The 18,426-nt window shown below is 38.4% G+C and overlaps 1 protein-coding gene across 1 annotated transcript in view; it reads left to right on the forward strand.

Annotated features, from left to right (window-relative positions):
* The window catches only part of GNAI3 (G protein subunit alpha i3), a 41,123-nt gene extending 26,426 nt beyond the window's left edge, over window positions 1-14,697 (forward strand). Inside the window, exons 4-9 of the mRNA XM_040471240.1 lie at window positions 274-431; window positions 2,659-2,787; window positions 6,114-6,243; window positions 6,660-6,813; window positions 11,389-11,602; window positions 11,692-14,697. Of these exons, the coding sequence (XP_040327174.1) occupies window positions 274-431; window positions 2,659-2,787; window positions 6,114-6,243; window positions 6,660-6,813; window positions 11,389-11,579 (762 nt within the window). The 3' untranslated portion in view covers window positions 11,580-11,602; window positions 11,692-14,697. The remainder of the gene's footprint in view (window positions 1-273; window positions 432-2,658; window positions 2,788-6,113; window positions 6,244-6,659; window positions 6,814-11,388; window positions 11,603-11,691) is intronic.
* The last annotated feature ends 3,729 nt before the right edge of the window (window positions 14,698-18,426 follow it).

Here is an 18,426-nt window from a genome sequence, read left to right on the forward strand (position 1 = left end):
TGTGTGTGTGTGTGTGTGTGTGTGTGTGTGTGTGTGTGTGTGTGTGTTTGAGAGAGAGTGAGTAAGCAGGTAAGGGGCAGAGAGAGAGGGAGACAGAGGATCTGAAGAGGGCTTGAACTCACAGACCATGAGATCATGACCTGAGCTGAATCAGACACTTAACCACTGGGCCACCCAGGCAGCCCTGTGTATGTGTGTGTTTTACAGAGACTCTCGTCAGATCTTTAAGAAATGGAGAATCATTTGTCTCTCTTTCTTAATTGCTTTTTTCAGGATGATGCCCGGCAATTATTTGTTTTGGCTGGCAGTGCTGAAGAAGGAGTCATGACTCCAGAACTGGCAGGAGTGATTAAACGGTTATGGCGAGATGGTGGGGTGCAAGCTTGCTTCAGCAGATCCAGGGAGTATCAGCTTAATGATTCTGCTTCATAGTAAGTAATTTTTCCCTGTGAAACTATAACAGAAAATAATTTGGTGACCCTAACAAAGTTCATTGTCCATAAGGAAACATTTAAGTAACAGACACTCTTAGAAGTCTATAGTATCTCTTGTAAAGATGGTTTCAGTTTAGGGCTAAATAGCCCGTGGTCATTTTGTATGACTTGGAGAAAAATGTTTCCTCTTGAAATGTAAATGGGAGAATTGGCACGATGAAAAGTAACTCCGTGTTAGTTTATAATAAGTAAATGAAATAGAGAAATCTTTTGCAGCTGGATCTGGGATCTCTTCCAATGCAGTTTAAGTTCCCTCTGCATAAGGACTTTGCCAGCTAGTGAGGGAAATTAGAATAGTGATATCCCTTTTTATGCTCCCAGCTCTGTGACTGGGCTGCACTATGGATTTCTCTGGTACTAGTCATCACTTATAAATCTTTTGCCAGATCACAATAGTAGACTTTGTACAGAAAGAGAATGTTGAGTCTTGGAAGGAAGTCAAAGCATCTATTTGTCAAGGAAATTCTCTTAAATGTTACATATTTAGAGAATTTGTAATTGATACTTGTGCTAGGCTATTACATGCTGTCCTATTTTGCTTCTTTTACAATACATTTATTTATACGACCTGTATCCAGAATGTATTTTTTGAATGTGCCTTTTGGGGGCTTGGTGAGTTCTTGGTACCTGTATGCATTTCTGTATTAATTGAAGGCACTTCTGAGCATTAAGGTATTTTCTTCAATAATCTATTTTCATATTCTTCTAATTTGTTCTAGAAAGAAGTTAAATTAAAAATTTTTTAATGTTTATTTTTGAGAAAATGAGAGAGACACAGAGTGTGAGTTGGGGAGGGACAGAGAGAGAGGGAGACAGAATCCGAAGCAGGCTCCAGGCTGTGAGCTGTCAGCCCAGAGCCTGACACCGGGCTCGAACCCACAAACTGAGATCATGACCTGAGCTGAAGTTGGACCCTTAGCTGACTGAGCCACCCTGGCACCCTGAAAAAGTTAAATTATATTTGAAAAACTTAGTTATTATTTAAATGAAAACTTAACTTTAGAAACAAGGATCTTTTAATATGTTTTAGTTGCAAATGTTGGTAGTTTCAATAATTCTCGCAATAGTCATGAAAGGTAGATTGTAATTATTACCTTTTTTAAAAAAAAAATCATACTTCATTGAGCTCTGAATCGTCTAACTACACCAGAGAACATGTGATTTGTAGAGTTTTTTCCCCCCTGAGTTTTGGTTGAGGCTTGACTAATTCCTTAACATTAATAGTAGTACTTAGTTTTATAGAAGCTCGTTAATGATTCACTTATAATGGTGCCATCTGTTCTTCAGTTTTCTAGCCAAAAAAATCTTAAAATGTTTTTTCAACGTTTATTTTTATTTGAGAGACAGACAGTGTGCGAGCTGGGGAGGGGCAGAGAGAGAGGGAGAGAGAATTCCAAGCAGGCTCCAGGCTCTGTGCTGACAGCAGCAAGCCTGATGTGGGGCTTGAACTCACGAGCCATGTGTGAGATCATGACCTGAGCTGAAGTCGGATGCTTAACCAACTGAGCCACCCAGGCGCCCCTAGCCAAAAAATCTTTAGAAACCCTGAAATTACCAGAATTTTAATTTAGCTTTGAAGCAGTCTTTTAATTATTTCACTGAATACTTACAATTTGTTTTTGGACTTAGATTTTTAAGAAAACCACAAGTTTTCCATTTCATGAATGAAAACAGGAAATATGGAAAAATGGAAAATAGTTCTCATTTTAATTTTAGTAATGTAGACACCATTCTCTAATGTCCTATCAAACATCAGAGCCTACAAATGACCCATTAACTGTAAATGTCTGAGGGCTTTTGTTTTGGTTTTGTTTTCGTGCTGTGCAATGCGCAGTTGGTTCAGTATTTAGCATTAAATTTCAGGAATCTTTCTTTAATAAGAATAACATCTCGATATTTGTTTTTAATTGGCCCTCATAGTTTAGTTTTGGTAGAATTAAAACCACTTTTGTGTGGTATGTATAGAACTTTAATTGTTCTGTGCTAGGTTCATGCTTTTTCTCATGATGATTTCTGTGATACTGCAGGTCTGATTTTGTTCTGCCACTTTAGTGACAAGTTCAGAATCTACTTTTGGTAAGGAACGAGTTTATAGTTTAGTCTGTTGACTTGCTGTGCACGTGGTTGGCTTCACCAGGTAAAAATAAATGTATTTTTTATTTAGTTACCTAAATGATTTGGATAGAATATCCCAAACCAACTACATTCCAACTCAGCAAGATGTCCTGCGGACAAGAGTGAAGACCACAGGCATCGTGGAAACGCACTTCACCTTCAAAGACCTATACTTCAAGTAAGTCCTCAATTCTCCTTTTTGCTAGATGTGCCAAAGACAGATGTCTTTCCTTTAGTGAATCGCTTAATCAGGGTAAAATTTCTCTAGGCAATATTCTTTGGTTTAAAAACCTACCGTCACGTTCGTCAGCCAGTATTTGAATGTATTAACTGAATGGGGGCCCAAACCTTTCTTCTTTGTCCAGATAGCATCAAATATTTTTGTCCATTTGGAGGAATTTAAATTCAAAATTAAATTGTAAATATCAATAAAAGTAATCATATGGTTATCGGTTTATTTTATTTTTATTCTTTTCAGCTGCTTTTTTGTTGGAATCATCAAAACAGGTATTGAACGTTTGTCGTTTAGAAAGGTAACAACAATACTAAGTCTAGAAAACTAGTTTTTTGGCTTAGTCATGTGGCTTTGTTCTGCCATTTTGATATTAAAATAGAAATGCTTTACTCACCCATGTCAATCCTTCCTTACTGGAGTGCATTTCCCTTTAAGTTTAATGGAATGGAGCTGATACTGTCATGGCTCTTGGACTGCATTGTGCACAGTATCATGCACAACTGAGTTTTTAATGTAGTATAGAATGGAAAATCAATCTGGAGATAGAGGTATTTTGGGGAAGTATGATGATATAGAAAAAGTGGTTGTTTTAGAGAGAGAATTCTAGGATATGAATACAAAGGACTTTCTCATTAGCATTAGTTATTCTAAAATAGGCTTCAGCTTATCTGTGTGTTAATGGTCTTTTGTAAATATTAGAACTGTCTTTTTGGTTCCCACTTTCTGCTTTTGTGACCTTTGAGATTAGGAGTAAGCTTTTCTCCTTCAATATATGATGTTCTTTCCAGTTGCTTCATTATGCTTGTATGTAGCCTGTGATACTCAGCAGTGTCAAACGCAAATGTAACTTCTAGCTAGGAGCTTCTCAGTTTTTTTCTCTCTGAAAATATTTGCTTCGCAGGATTTGTGAAATCCACACGGAGTTTAGGTATTACTAGATTCCAGTGGAGGTCTTGAAATCTTTTTTTTTTTTTAATTTTTTTTTTTCAACGTTTTATTTATTTTTGGGACAGAGAGAGACAGAGCATGAACGGGGGAGGGGCAGAGAGAGAGGGAGACACAGAATCGGAAACAGGCTCCAGGCTCTGAGCCATCAGCCCAGAGCCTGACGCGGGGCTCGAACTCACGGACCGCGAGATCGTGACCTGGCTGAAGTCGGACGCTTAACCGACTGCGCCACCCAGGTGCCCCAAAATCTTAATAAACCAAAACAGGTTTGAAACATGGTGCAAAAAAATAGTAGTTCAGCTGAATATTGGTAGAATAGGAGAGCTACTTCTCTTTAGCACTGATGAATTTATCTAACTAGAGTAGCAAAGACCATATGGATTTATCTATCACCCATGAAGCCATAAGAATGAGATGCCTTTTGTGTACAGTAAGATTAGTAGTCCATTTATAATTAAATGCGGTGAACTTTATTTAGTGCGGGAAACATTCTTGTTGATGTCATGGATTGATCTTTAGTTGGGTAAATCCTGTTGGTCTTCTTATGTCAGGATCAGTAGCCAGGCTTCGTTAAGGTGCTGTACCCACTTAATTGTTGGCATGTAGATATCTTGTTATGAAGTACTATCACTTCTTCCTTTTCCTCTTCTCTCTAGGCAAAACCACTATCCATTCATTCAAACATTTATTGAGCATCTGCTATATGCAAGGCATTGTGTAATTGCTTACTTGCCTCTCAGTTATGAGGTAATGTTTATAAAATGTTCATCTGTTAGTAAATTATATTGTAAATGTTAATATGTACTAAAAGCCCACCTCGGGGACATCTTAATATTCTTCCAGTTTCATGGACTTTGTAGAAGAAAATGAAGGGGTAAGCTGAAATTATTGGTGTACCAGTGTGTCTCCCCTTGAGAGACTTTTATGGTGATATATATGATGTCCGCTTTCCTCAAACCTATAATATGACCCTGTATCAAAGCCAGCTTGTGATTGTATCATACCAGTTGTCATGACCAAAGGCTGGAAAAACAAACGAACAAAAAAAGGTGCTAAATCAACCAAAAGAAAAGGCTGAGTCATGAAGAGATAATATGATTGTTCTTTTCAAACGTACATTGAGAAATTACTCAGTGATGTCTTATTTCTCTCAATTTCTCGGGGAAAATTCTTTGGAAATAGACCCCTCGTCACCACTGTCGATCTTGACATACTAAACCTACCTGCATACCTCCTCAGACACTGGTACCAGCTAACAAAGCACTGCAGGTGTTCCCCTTACTGTAGGAAGTAGATGAGGATGCTGTTGACAGAAGTACAGCAGTTGAGCCAGGATATTAAGTAAGCCCCCCAAAAGGGAGTGATGGAATGAAACTCATCTGGAGTGGAACATAAAGTTTGTCAACAGCTTAGTTAGCTTTAGATGAGACCTAAGAGTTCGGAGACACTGGCTAAATAAGTTTGGTTTTTAGATATTGGGTTCTTAGAGTCCTACCCTGAAATACAATTTACCTTCTCCATAATTAATCTCTAAAATATTTTTTCCTTAAAATAAGGAACCTCAGCTTTAAAAAAACCTCAGCTTTAAACCTCGGCTTTAAAAAAGGAAGAATTTTTTTTTTACAAAGTAAGGGAAACATTTTGGAAGCAGAATGCAAGTTAGAGATTTCTAGTTTTTCAGTGTTCTCTTTAAAGAGTAAACCATTTCGAGAGGTAGAGTGGTGGTGTGGGTAAGAGCCAGGGCGCCGGAGTTAGAGTGCCTGGGTTCAGAGCCCCAGTCCCCATTTGTTAGTAGTGTGCCCTTGGGCAAATTACTTAACATATCTGTGCACTGGAGATAATAATTGTATTTACAGGAGTGTTGTGAGGGTCAAATGAGTTAATGCACTTAAGATGTTTAGGATTGTATCTGGCACCATGGTAAATGGTAAATATTAGTTATTCTTGCTGTTATCTTAAGTTATATTATTCAGCTCTTCATTTTTCCTGTCTTTTTTTCCCCGTCTTCCTTTAATCCATTTCAGTGCTTATTCTGCTGATTTTTGAGATATAATTTCATCTGATATAAGCTTTGATAGAGAAGGCTCAGCTAGTTATTTACAATGAGAATTTTGATTATCCCTAGATTTTATTTGCTCATGTTATTCTCTTTTGACCATGGATTATTAGTTTGACTACATTTTATCTGCTGCTTGTTTGTCTTTTCTGTTGTAAATGGGGTGTTCCACATGCAATAGTGGGAGGTTCCCTAACCATTTCAGTTTAGGGAGAGGTGTGTTTGTGACCTTGCTGAATTTGTGCTTTCTTTCCCTTTACTTCAGGATGTTTGATGTAGGTGGCCAGAGATCAGAACGCAAAAAGTGGATTCACTGTTTTGAGGGAGTGACAGCAATTATCTTCTGTGTGGCCCTCAGTGATTATGACCTTGTTCTGGCTGAGGATGAGGAGATGGTATGTTGGGTCTTCTGGTAAAAAGGCAGTCTAATGCAGCCAGGAAATGGAAAATAACTTAGGAAGATTCAGTGCATACATTTGCTCGTTGGACCAAAACTTGATTCCTTAATTTTTTTCCTGTCAGTGGGTTTAGAATTTTAAAATACTGATCCATGCTCTATTAATTCTTAAGAGATATGACAGCACACTGAGTATGTGGGCAGGATTAAGTGCTCTTGGTAGCCATTCTTCTTCCCATCTCCCAACCTCCAAGAATTACAAAAATGAGGACTGGATTAACTTTTGAGTTGTCAGTCTCTGGTTTATTTCCACGAATGCCATTCAGTGCTTGTAAAACTTGTTGGTCTGTTTTTTCATTAACAGTTAATCCACTTTTGCTTTCTGTTACTGACATCCTTTTTTTCCCCCCTCAGAACCGAATGCATGAAAGCATGAAACTGTTTGACAGCATTTGTAACAACAAATGGTTTACAGACACTTCAATCATTCTCTTCCTCAACAAGAAAGATCTTTTTGAGGAAAAAATAAAGAGGAGTCCATTAACTATCTGTTATCCAGAATACACGGGTAAGAGATCATGAACGATTTTGTTCACACTTCAGTGGCATTCCTATACCTGCCTTTTTATTTTAAACAATGCATGTATAACCTTATGGAGAGTGTTCACTGGTAGTGATATTAACATTAAGCATGTGATTGAGACCAGTTAAGTCTAAAGTGCTGTTCCTGACATAATTGAGTTTACTGTGTTTATTTTATATTTCTGTCTTCCTCACTGTTTGAGGAAAATAGAGAAAAATAAAAATCAAAATTTGGTGTAAGTATGTTAAAAAAATACGAGAAGATGCAGTCATTGCACTCAAGACACAGTAGTTGTAGAGAGAGGGGCACACATAAAGAATTTCATTATAGTATGAAATGCTCATTAACAGAAGACGTGGTTACTGCTGTGGGTTCAGTGTCCTCTTTTTGCCAGAGGAAATGACACTTGGAGTGAGATAACGAGAGGATGAATTAGAAATGATGAGGTAGACTGAGGAATAAAAGCATTTTAGGAAGAAGGAATAACCTGTAGGAAAATATGGAGGTTTAAAAAAAAAAAAAAAAAAGACATGATACATTTTGGAACCTAGAAGGAATTTGGTATTGTCAGAGCTTAAAGTGGTGGGAGGGAGTTGTTGAAGTGATAGGTGGGATGCTCACGGAGGGCTTTGTATTTCATACTGAGATGGGGCAAGCTGTCCAAGGATTTTGATTCGGATACATGATGTAGGAGAAACTGCTTTAGAAAGATGATACAGGGGAGCTTGGATGGCTCAGTTGGTTAAGCATCTGACTTCGGCTCAGGTCATGATCTCATGATTCGTGGGTTTGAGCCCCACATCGGGCTCTGTGCTGACAGCTCGGAGCCTGGAGCCTGCTTTGTATTCTGTGTCTCCCTCTCTCTCTGCCCCTCCCCACTCTCACTCTGTCTCTCAAAAGTAAACATTAAAAAAATTTTTTTTAATTTAAAAAGAATAAAGCATAAAAATATGAAAAAGAAAAGAAAGATGATATAATAAATGGCAATAAAGATGGGTAGTAGGGGAGTTGAATTAGTAAGGAGTCCCTTAGGATGCAAATAAAAACTTAAGGTGAAGATACAGGGATATATCATAGAAGCCAAGGGCAAGAACGCAGATGTATCTTAAGAATGCATTTAGAACTAGGAAATGGAAAAGTGTCAGGGATCCTGGAAGTACTTCTTTCCCCATCTTTTCTCTCCTTCTGTGTATCTTCTTTATTTTTCTCTGCTTACCAACTTTCTGTGCTACTCAGTTTATGTGATATAAGATGGCCCTGCCATGGTCTTTCTCCTGCAGTTAGGTATGTATGTATGTATGTATGTTTATTTTGAGAGAGAGACACACACAGAAAGAGAGAAGGAATACCAAGCAGGATCCATGCTCAGCGTGGAGCTGACATGGGGCTTGATCCCACCACCATCACAAGATCATGCCCTGGGCCAATTTCAGGAGTCGGGCACTTAACCATCTGAACTACTACCCAGGCACCCTTTTCTCCTGCATTTAAAAGGTAAGGCTCGGGCACACGGCTGGCTCATTTGGTAGAGCATGTGACTTTTTTTTTTTTTTTTTTTAATTTTTTTTTTTTCAACGTTTATTTATTTTTGGGACAGAGAGAGACAGAGCATGAACGGGGGAGGGGCAGAGAGAGAGGGAGACACAGAATCGGAAACAGGATCCAGGCTCTGAGCCATCAGCCCAGAGCCTGACGCGGGGCTCGAACTCACAGACCGCGAGATCGTGACCTGGCTGAAGTCGGACGCTTAACCGACTGCGCCACCCAGGCGCCCCGAGCATGTGACTTTTGATCTCAGGGTTGTAAGTATGACCCCATGTTGGGTGGAGAGATTACTTAGAAATAAAATCTTAAAAACAATTTTTTTTTTAAAAATAAAAGACCAGGCTAAACTCATAATGGTTGGCCCCATGTTCAAATTCCTAGGGGACAGATTCTGGCCAAGGTTAAGCCAGGTAAAAATACTTAGCCTAGTTAATGTCAGGGATGCAAACACGAATGCCAGGGCTGCACCACTATAACCTTTAGATCAGAATTGGATATTTTCAGAGAAGGAGAACCTTTTTTTTTTTTAGCTGAGCAGACACTGTAAATGCTTTCTGTAATAAAGTGAAGAGGGTAGCTAAGGTAAAGAAGCCAGAAGAGTCAAAGGTACTCCCAGAGTTCTGTCTTGATTGGCTGCTGGTGCTGTGGTCTCTAATTGATATTTAGGAATATTGATTTTGAAGTATCTGAAGAACATCCAGATGGGGGTATCTAATAGGCAGGTGTATATGTGGCCTTGGAGTTTTGGGAGAGATTGGGGGTTAGATATATTGATTTGAGATCATGTATAAATACAGCATGGAAATGGATCAGATGACATGGGGTGATGATATAGAATGAAAACAGAAAAGGACCATGGATAGAATGAGAGAGAATTTCAGACTTTTTTGGCAGGAGAGAAAGAAAGGTTTGTATTAGGTATAAAGACGAGAACCAGGAGAGCCAAGGTATCAAAAGCTAGGAGTTTAAGAAGTGAGTGAGGGGTGGTCAACAATGTTGTGTACAAAGTAAGATACACATTGAAAAATGGCCTCTGGAGTTAGCGGTCCAGGAGATCGTGAATGTTACTGAGAGCAGTGTCAGTAAGAGTAGAGCCAGGACAGTGAGTTACTGAGTGGGAAGTGGAGAAATGAAGATAGGTATAGCCTACTGTAACTTGGATTACAGGGGAAGAAAAGATTTAAGAATGTTCATAAGCTTGGAGGTAAGATTTTATAGCAGAAGAGAAGTTGTAAAAATAGGATGTAATTGATGGAGCAAGATTTGTAAGCAGGTGGGAAAGGAAGGAATCAAGGAATTCCATACAATGGAATTATTATTATTATTATTATTATTCAGCCATAAAAAGGAATGAAGTACTGATACATGCTACAACTTATACGAACCTCATAAACATTATGCCAAGTGAAAGGAACCAAACACAACAGGTCACATTTGTGTGATTGTTTTGTGTGATATTCCCCAAATAGACAAATCCGTAGAGACAGCAGATTGGTTGGTGGTTACCAGGAGATGGGGGGAGGTACTGTGGGGAGAATTAGGAATGATTACTTATTGGGAATGGGTTGTTTTTCTGGGTTGGTGAAGACGTTTTGAAACTAGAGAGAGAAGGTGGTTGCATAACATTGTGAATACATTATGCCACTGTATTGTGCACTTTTATGTAAATTTCACCTCAACTTAAAAATCTTGGTAGAGCAGTTAAATTTTGAACCAGAAGGGAGACCTCTCTAAGACCAAAGGTATAAATAAGTGGAGATACAGGTAACTTTTTTAAGTAAGGTGGTGGGCTAAAAAGTTGAGATGTAGCGTAAGCCCCCTGGCCTTTCTTTTCTCTGGGAATTTGCAAATGTAGTCAGAATCAGGAGAGAGGTGAGTAGAAAAGTAGCCAGGTTTTAAGGTGGAGAGAAATCTTAAGTCGAAGGATTGACAGTGTTCTAGCTGAAAATCTTCCACATAGCAAAGAGCCCTCAATATCATAGCTTTTTTTTTTTTTTTTTGGTGAACTTGTAAGCCTGTCTTGCACTGGCTTCATTCTTCTTAAGAAGTCTCACGGTCCTCATTTCCCAAGTGTCAGTATCTGTTCTACCAGCCAGAATTCGCTTTTCAGTCCCCCTCTCTCCTTTAATATACAGAAGTTCTGCAGATCTCATGAAACCTATTTCAAGCACCTACCAAGCGGTCTTCCTTTATTTCTTTAAATATTCTGTTTAAATAACATTCCTTTCTTGTTGGTATTTGTTGCTGTGTCTAATGTCACTTAATTTCACAAATGTTATTTGTGGAAAACAGCCTCTGGTTTACAAGAATAAAGTATTGTGTTTTTGTTGTTGAGTTTTTCCGGTTCTGTAGTCAGTTTCTAGGGCAATTCTAAAGGCTCACGGGCAGTTAAGATGGTGTAGAAGCGTGTGGGTAAGTGATAAGAGTTGAAAATAAGGTTTTCTTTTGAGCCCCCTCCCCTTTAAAAAATGACAGCTTAATTGAGATAAGTTAATAATTTATATGCCACAGAAGCACATTTTAAAGGGCATAATTCAGGCCCCTTTCCCTTCACATGTACTAGTTTACCTTTCATTAAATTATTGCCATAAGGCTCTGAAGCTAAGCTTCCTTAAAACTGGTATGATTTTGAAAAGAAGCATGACTATTTTGAATTGTTTATGTCAAGATCACTCCAAGGAGCACAGGCTGTCTGACCTTTTCAACAGTTGTGTCCTAGCAACGCATCTTCCTACTTCCCCTAGTTTCCTTTTGTACATTTTTGGTTTTTTAGCTGAAAAGTCTAAATAAAAGGGGAAAAAGGAAAAGGCTCGTTTCCCTAGATCTTTTCGTGTGATGATTTTGTTTTACTTAGAGTCTGCTCTCAAGAAAGCCTAACGATTATAGAATTAAAGAAATCTGTCTATATGCATTTGGGTTATTCCCTCTCTTCATCAGTCAGTGGGGATGGCCTGACTTAGTTGAGTTCAGGCAGCTATTATAATTTAAACTGAGAATATTGAGTGTCTGCTTCAGGTTCCAATACATATGAAGAAGCAGCTGCTTATATTCAGTGCCAGTTTGAAGATCTGAACAGAAGAAAAGACACCAAGGAGATCTATACTCACTTCACCTGTGCCACAGACACCAAGAATGTGCAGTTTGTTTTTGATGCTGTTACAGATGTCATCATTAAAAACAACTTAAAGGAATGTGGACTTTACTGAAGAGGGTTGGAGATTAATGAAAGGTAAAACTTCAGACAGTTTAGTTATAGTGCTCTAGTGATGTCTCTGGACTTTGTAAACTATTCTAATTAAGAATGTTCTTCTTTTCTAGTTATTACAGTGTGGAGTGTTGAGACCAGACTTCTTTTGCTGTCTCATTGGGCAGCTGCAAGCATGAACGGGACCAGGGAATGGCAGCAGCATGCAGAATCTTAGCACTCTTTAGCACAATCTTCTGTATTAGGGAACTCTTAATTGACATGAGATGCTAAAGTCAGACATTGGAATTGGAACGACTGTATAAAGTATGATTCGATCATCAAGACATCACTTGGATTTCATAATCTCAAATGTTTAGGGCCGATGTGAAGTTGAGGTGCTGCATTCCAGAACTTTAATATGTAGCTTACTCTTTTTTTTCCTTCTTAACAAACCACCACTAGTTCATTTTTAAAGTTTTTTTTTCATCAAGAGAATAATGTTACTAAATTTTATTTCTTTGTTTGCAAGAGAATCTTTATTAAAACACAATCTTAACTATGCACATGATGTGACCAGATCATCTTGAAAATACTCCTCTTAGTAGGAGCTCTTTGTTTTTAACTTTTGGTATGGTCAGAACATCGTATTTCCATAATTACTTAATTCTTTATGGTTATTGGGGCTATGACTATAGCTTTTTTGGATGAAATTTATGTTACTCTCCTGCTCAAAGTACCATCATGGTTTTTAAGTGGTAATTACATTGGAGAGTTCTGTAATAAGATTCTCACTCTCTAACTTTTGTTTAAGTTTATGGTTTAAGGTTAACCTGGTTTATGCTGATTACCAAATTACTAGGTAAATGCTGATGTAGGATGTAAAGTTAGTTTCTTGGATACGGACACACCCAGGGCAGCTGTCAATTAGAAATGCAAATTGCAAAATTCCAAACAGAAACCGTGACTTTGCTGCTACATACCTACTAAATTGACCACTTTGGTTCTTGCTTGTTTGTCTCAGTCATAGGGAGTTCTGTAAAAGATGCCCCTTGTTTTCCATCTTCCATGGCCTTTTCTGTTGGGAAACATCTAAAGTGTATTAACAGTGCATGCTTTTACTTTGTAAATGTGGTGCCAAATCCCTGTTTGCCATTGTTTTTATTGTAGCAATGTTAATTGTAGTAATCCTTAGTCAGTACCTTCTTTTGCCGAAACTCCTGCATTTTGGGACTTTTTCCACTATGTTGTATGTACAGATTTTAATCTGTTATAGTTGGCAGCAGTATTAAAATGGTGAGTAAAGAGTCCAGGTTTGTTCCTGTTTGTAATTAGTTCTTTCTGGAAATATTTTCTTCTGTTTCTTTTTGTTCCTGCTGAATGTGCTTTGGCCTTTGTCTGAGAGTGGGTTTAGGTAGAGGGTTCCCTGAAGGTCTAGTCTTTTGGTGTAGTAGTATTGTTTTATTTTGGCCTGACTGAGGGTCTTATGTCATATCTGTGTCAGTGACATGCAGTCATAATCCATTTTCCGGGTTTACATTTTGGTTTTGTGGAGAGCTTTATTCACCTCGGCCTGTAGGTCCTTTTGTATAATGTACAGCAAATGTCTTTAAATATTGAATGGGCCTTTGGGGGAAGGCAGATGAAGAGAATGTATTGTGAGCATTCCAAATCAGCAGTTTGAGCAGTGCCTTTGAGGTCCAGTCTTTTCAGATTGGATTCTATGTCATCTTTTGATGTGACCTTTTACTAGTTTAAAAAAAAAAGAAAAAGGAATGATGGTCAGCAAAGCTAATTCAGAAAGCAAGCCGCAGCACTTCAGTGCCTTTATTGGAATTTTTTTTCTTACTCTTTTTGGAAAAGTATAACTATGCAGATGCTATAGCGGTACTATCTAAACAATTTCTTTAGGGCTGGGAAAACTGCATCTAAAAGAAAGAAAATGATCAGCTTCGATTGGTGATTAGTTTATACCCACAATGTAGATAGGACCGATAGTTCCTGTTCATTTTGAATAATCTTTCCCTTATTGTATTTTGTGATCTAGAATCATCTGGAAATGAGAACTCGTGGAATATCGTTTTAACTGTAGTCTTTCTATAGTCAGGGCTAATGGGATGGTGTTGATAATCCAAAATAACAAATAATCTGAATGCGTTAATTTTACTTTGAAATGCACCTTGTATTTTCATTTGAATATGTCTATCTGATATGTTCATTTTTTAGCTTTTCTGTTAATGAAAAAATAGTAATTCTCTGATTTTTTTGCCCCCATACCATTTACATTTTTCTTTATTTACATGAAGATCACCCCCTACCCTACCATCCCAAGTAATTTGTCTAAATGCACATTCCTGGAGGACACAGGGACACAATTCAAGTCATTGGTTTTCAGATATGCCTTAAGTCAAAATCACCTGGATCCATTTCAGAGATTGACTCTTGGCTGGTGGGCCTAGTGATCTATCATTTTAAAAAGGTGATTCTTATCAGCTTTGCAAATCACTGTTGTGTTTTGAAATAAAAGATCTTTTCTAATAGCAGAGCCAGAGTGTGGGGGTGAAACATCATGTGTACTAGCCTGGAGAAAAAAGGATTGGTATTTGTAATCAAAGAAACTAAAAGTTGCTTTGTGTCTTTTCTGTGGAGAATGCTGGAGGTTTGTGATGGACTGCATTTCAGTATTCATGTGGCCAGGCTTTGGACCATCTGAGAAACCAGCACATCTAAGAAAATTAAATTTTAATGAATAAAGAACAGTAAATAGACCCTCGTAGGAAGGACTGGAACAATAGCTTTATTTTGCTGTTTATTTTGTTCCATCTTCACCTGATTAAAACCTTGGGCTGTAGAAATGCCATTCATTAGGCTCTATTTAAAGAGGATATAGTCTCCTTAAAGGCCAGTCTTGCCCGACCTTACAAACTCAGCCTTGCAGCAGATTTCACCTTCTGGCACGAAAATTCCAAAAACTTTTACAGTTATTTATAAGCAGATCTTGGGATGACATTTCATCTTAGACAGTTTAAATTCTAAGTCTCTAGTTCAGTGTGTCATTTTATTATTGTTTCCAATGACGGATTGTTATTTTTTATAAAGTGCTGCATTCTAAGAATAGATGGACCAAATTTTAAAAACTATTTTCTTGCCTTGTTTCTTCTTCTTTTATGTGTTCTATTTGTGTTTTATTATATACACATTTTAGAGCATTTAAAGATAACTGCTGGTTCTTCTAATTCATTTGCCCACCTTATATTCTTATATCCTGGCCACTGTCCTATTTGTAGCTGTGACTTTCTTTGTACATTGCTTGTCTAGCCTGACTAGTTGTTTCATATATTTATACATTTGTTTAGCATAGCTCTGGAGAATCGCGTTGCATAGCTTGTTGCTGTATTGGCAGTTACATATAAGGTAGTCTTTCATTCCCATTAAAAACCTCCCTTTGGTTGATCTTTTTTACCCCTTTCAGATGTTCAAATGTTTATTTATTTTGAGAGAGAGAGCGCGAGTGTGCGTGTGTGTAAGGGGCAGAGAGAGAGACCCAAGCAGGCTCCACGTGTTAGCACAGAGCCCAATGCAGGGCTCGATCTCATGAGTCATGAGATCAGGATCCGAGCCAAAATCAAGAGTAGGATGCTTAACCAACTGAGCCACTCAGGTGCCCGTCGCCTTCCAGATGTTCAAAAAACCCACAGTCCTTTACTCATTTAAATATAACTAAAACAGCACTAATTTTCTTCACTCTTACCACTTAATGAAATCTTTCATATCTTATACTGACTTTAATTTTTTTTTAATGTTTATTTTTGAGAGAGAGAGCATGCGTGCGCGTGAGTTGGGGAGGGGGCAGAGAGAGAGGGAGACACAGAACCTGGAACAGCTCCAGGCTTTGAGCTGTCTGCACAGAACCTGCTGTAGGACTTGACTCCACAAACCGTGAGATCACAACCTGATCTGAAGTTGAACGCTCAACTGACTGAGCCACCCAGGTGCTCCTCTTATACTAACTTTAAGAACAAGGTTATTTCAGTTTCCTAGTACTGCCAGCTCATTCTCCAGGCTTCACAGTACAAGTCAGAGATCTGACCTGGACCAGCCACAACTCTCCACATAGCTTTATGGCTGTCTAAGCACAAGAGAAAACCAGGCTGCTTAGGGGCCTGAAATCAAAAGTTGATCTTGTTAGCAGTTAGTTAGCTTGTTAGCAGCTAGTTAGCAGGAAGTAAAAGATTTAGGTGAGGTACAAGGAATGAACTTCCTGGATGGTCAAGATCTGTGTTCCTTTACCTTTGTGTAAGTTTTAACCCCCCGCCCCCATTTTCTCATAACTTATATGAATTACTTCTGCTAGGAGAACATACTCCAGAACAAGTCGGGACAGTACAGTTTTTTCTGATACTGTGTCAGACTTACATACCTGGCTCAACTCCAGTCTTCTTAGGAGTGAGAGATAATAAAGAAGGTTATATGGTAGTAGATACCTGAGGTGTAAGATTAACATACAGATTCCCTGGCTAAACTCTACTGAATTAAGTCTACTGGTCTTGGGAACATGTATTTTTAATTTTTTTTTTTTTAACGTTTATTTATTTTTGAGACAGAGAGAGACAGAGCATGAACGGGGGAGGGGCAGAGAGAGAGGGAGACACAGAATCGGAAGCAGGCTCCAGGCTCTGAGCCATCAGCCCAGAGCCCAATGCGGGGCTCAAACTCACGGACTCACGGACCATGAGATCGTGACCTGAGCTGAAGTCGGACGCTTAACCTACTGAGCCACCCAGGCGCCCTGGGAACATGTATTTTTAAATACATTTTTCAGGTGGTTCTGATGAAGCTAACCAGGGCCAACATTTGGGGGATAACTGAATAGGACCCGATGTTAAAGATCAACACAAACAGTAGACAGATTTAACCTTAAAAAATCACTAGTAAACGACTGAGGCATTTTTTATTTGCCAAGGAATCAGAAGCACCTTTTGTATGTGACTTAGAGTGCCGTCCACCCAAAAAATTAGTATGAGAACTGTTAAGTCAAAGAACATTCTTACACTTTTGATACAGAGTATTTAATCTTTATACATAATTAAGACAAAACACTTGAAGTTTCCAAACATTGGTTTAATTTTTTTTTACTGCATTTATTCAGTGAAAATGGAAAGCTACCTCAAAGTAAAGACAAAATCCTGTGACAGAGGTCTAACTATATATATGAAATAACATGAATATTCATTTACAGTTGGTGGATAAAGAGCAAAGCTAACTAGCTCTAAATTACAGACTGGAAAGTCCTTTTGAAACAAGGCTAGGGAAAAGATAAATAAGAGGACTGTTTGAGCAGCCAAATAGAAGACTCTTATGTATGTTTGCTGCTAACCCCGTGTTCTCTTCCTGAAAGCTAGTGGAAATCAACAAGGTAGCAGAAATCATCCAATATTAGCAAATAACACTGCTGGGATACACCGTCTCAGTGTATTAGCATTCAGATGTAAGATCTTTGACAGCTGGAATATTAAATTTTGTACAATGTGGCTTATCTCCTATCCTCTACTACCCCCCACCCCACCAACCTCGCCTCCTGCCCTCATACTCCTTTCAGTTATCCAAACATTTTTACCTAGAGGCTTGTTTAAATGTAAGAGAGATTCCCAGTACACATAACAAATCACAAGAAATTACCTGTTCTTTCTATTCTTCCTAACTGTTCATCTGTGCTCATGGAGGATAAAGGTCCTGAGATCTCTCAGAATCTTATGGAGAGTTGTTTGTCACTCTGGATTCTGGTCTTTTCCCTGCTTCCAATCATCTATGAAATCTCTGTCTTAACATCTCTCATCTGTTATTTAAAGTTGGACTAAATTATTCCTTCCAGCTATGACATTCTGTAATCCTGAGGCAATCGAAACAACATTTAAAAGTGCTTTTGTAAATATTCTTTATGATACTCAAGATTATACTATACTGCAAAACAAGTAATCTTATAAGGCAGTTCCAACAGTTGTATTCATTGTAGCTGGCCGTCTTTTTCAGCATCACTTTTCCCATATTCATTTTGAACACCTGAAATGAAGTTCAACTGTAAATTTCTCTAAAATTTGTGCAGCTGGGTAAAAACAAAGGTCTTTGTTTTGCATTTAAATTCAGTTCTTTATTTCTGTTCATACTAGTGCTTGCCTTTTCATGGCCAGATGGCAGAAAAGTTCCCTTTTGCAGTCTGCACTATGTCTGACCTCACAGAGATGTCTTCATGCTTTTACCTAGCAGGATCACCAGAAGCCCTGGCACACTTGCAATCCCTGGGCCAACACTGAAGCCTGCTGGAATCTGTGCTCCGGGGGCTGTGCCGGGTAGAGAGGGCAGTGGGAGGTAAGAGCTCTTCACCCTTCACCACCTTCTCCACCCAGCATGGCCAGCACACTTTGGTCTACGGCACATCTCCAGTTATAGAGTGGGTTCTCAATGCTGTTATTTCTTACCTTGGGAATGGGGCTACCCTGATTTGGACTATTTGGGGTACATGTTGCGTGAATTTTTTTTTTTTTTTATCAGAGTAGGAAGTGTTACAAGTAAGTGTCTTTTATATTGCTTTTAAGACTGAATTTTTGTGCTGCTTTTATCCACAGAATGTAAAAGCACAGCTCCGATTCTATTGTATTCTTTCCATTATATTTTTATTGTGGTAAACTATACATAACATAAACTTTACCATCTTAATCATTTTTAAGTACATAGTTCAGTGGCACTAAGCACATTCACATTGTTGCGCAAACTGTCACCACTGCCCATCTCCAGAACTTTTTCATCTTCCCAAACTGAAACTCTGTATCCATTGAACACTAACTCCCCATTCCCTTCTCCTCCCAGCCCCT

Source organism: Herpailurus yagouaroundi, unplaced genomic scaffold, assembly GCF_014898765.1.
Source record: "Herpailurus yagouaroundi ecotype Mexico unplaced genomic scaffold, PumYag 77, whole genome shotgun sequence".
In the NCBI taxonomy this organism is placed as follows: domain Eukaryota; kingdom Metazoa; phylum Chordata; class Mammalia; order Carnivora; family Felidae; genus Herpailurus; species Herpailurus yagouaroundi.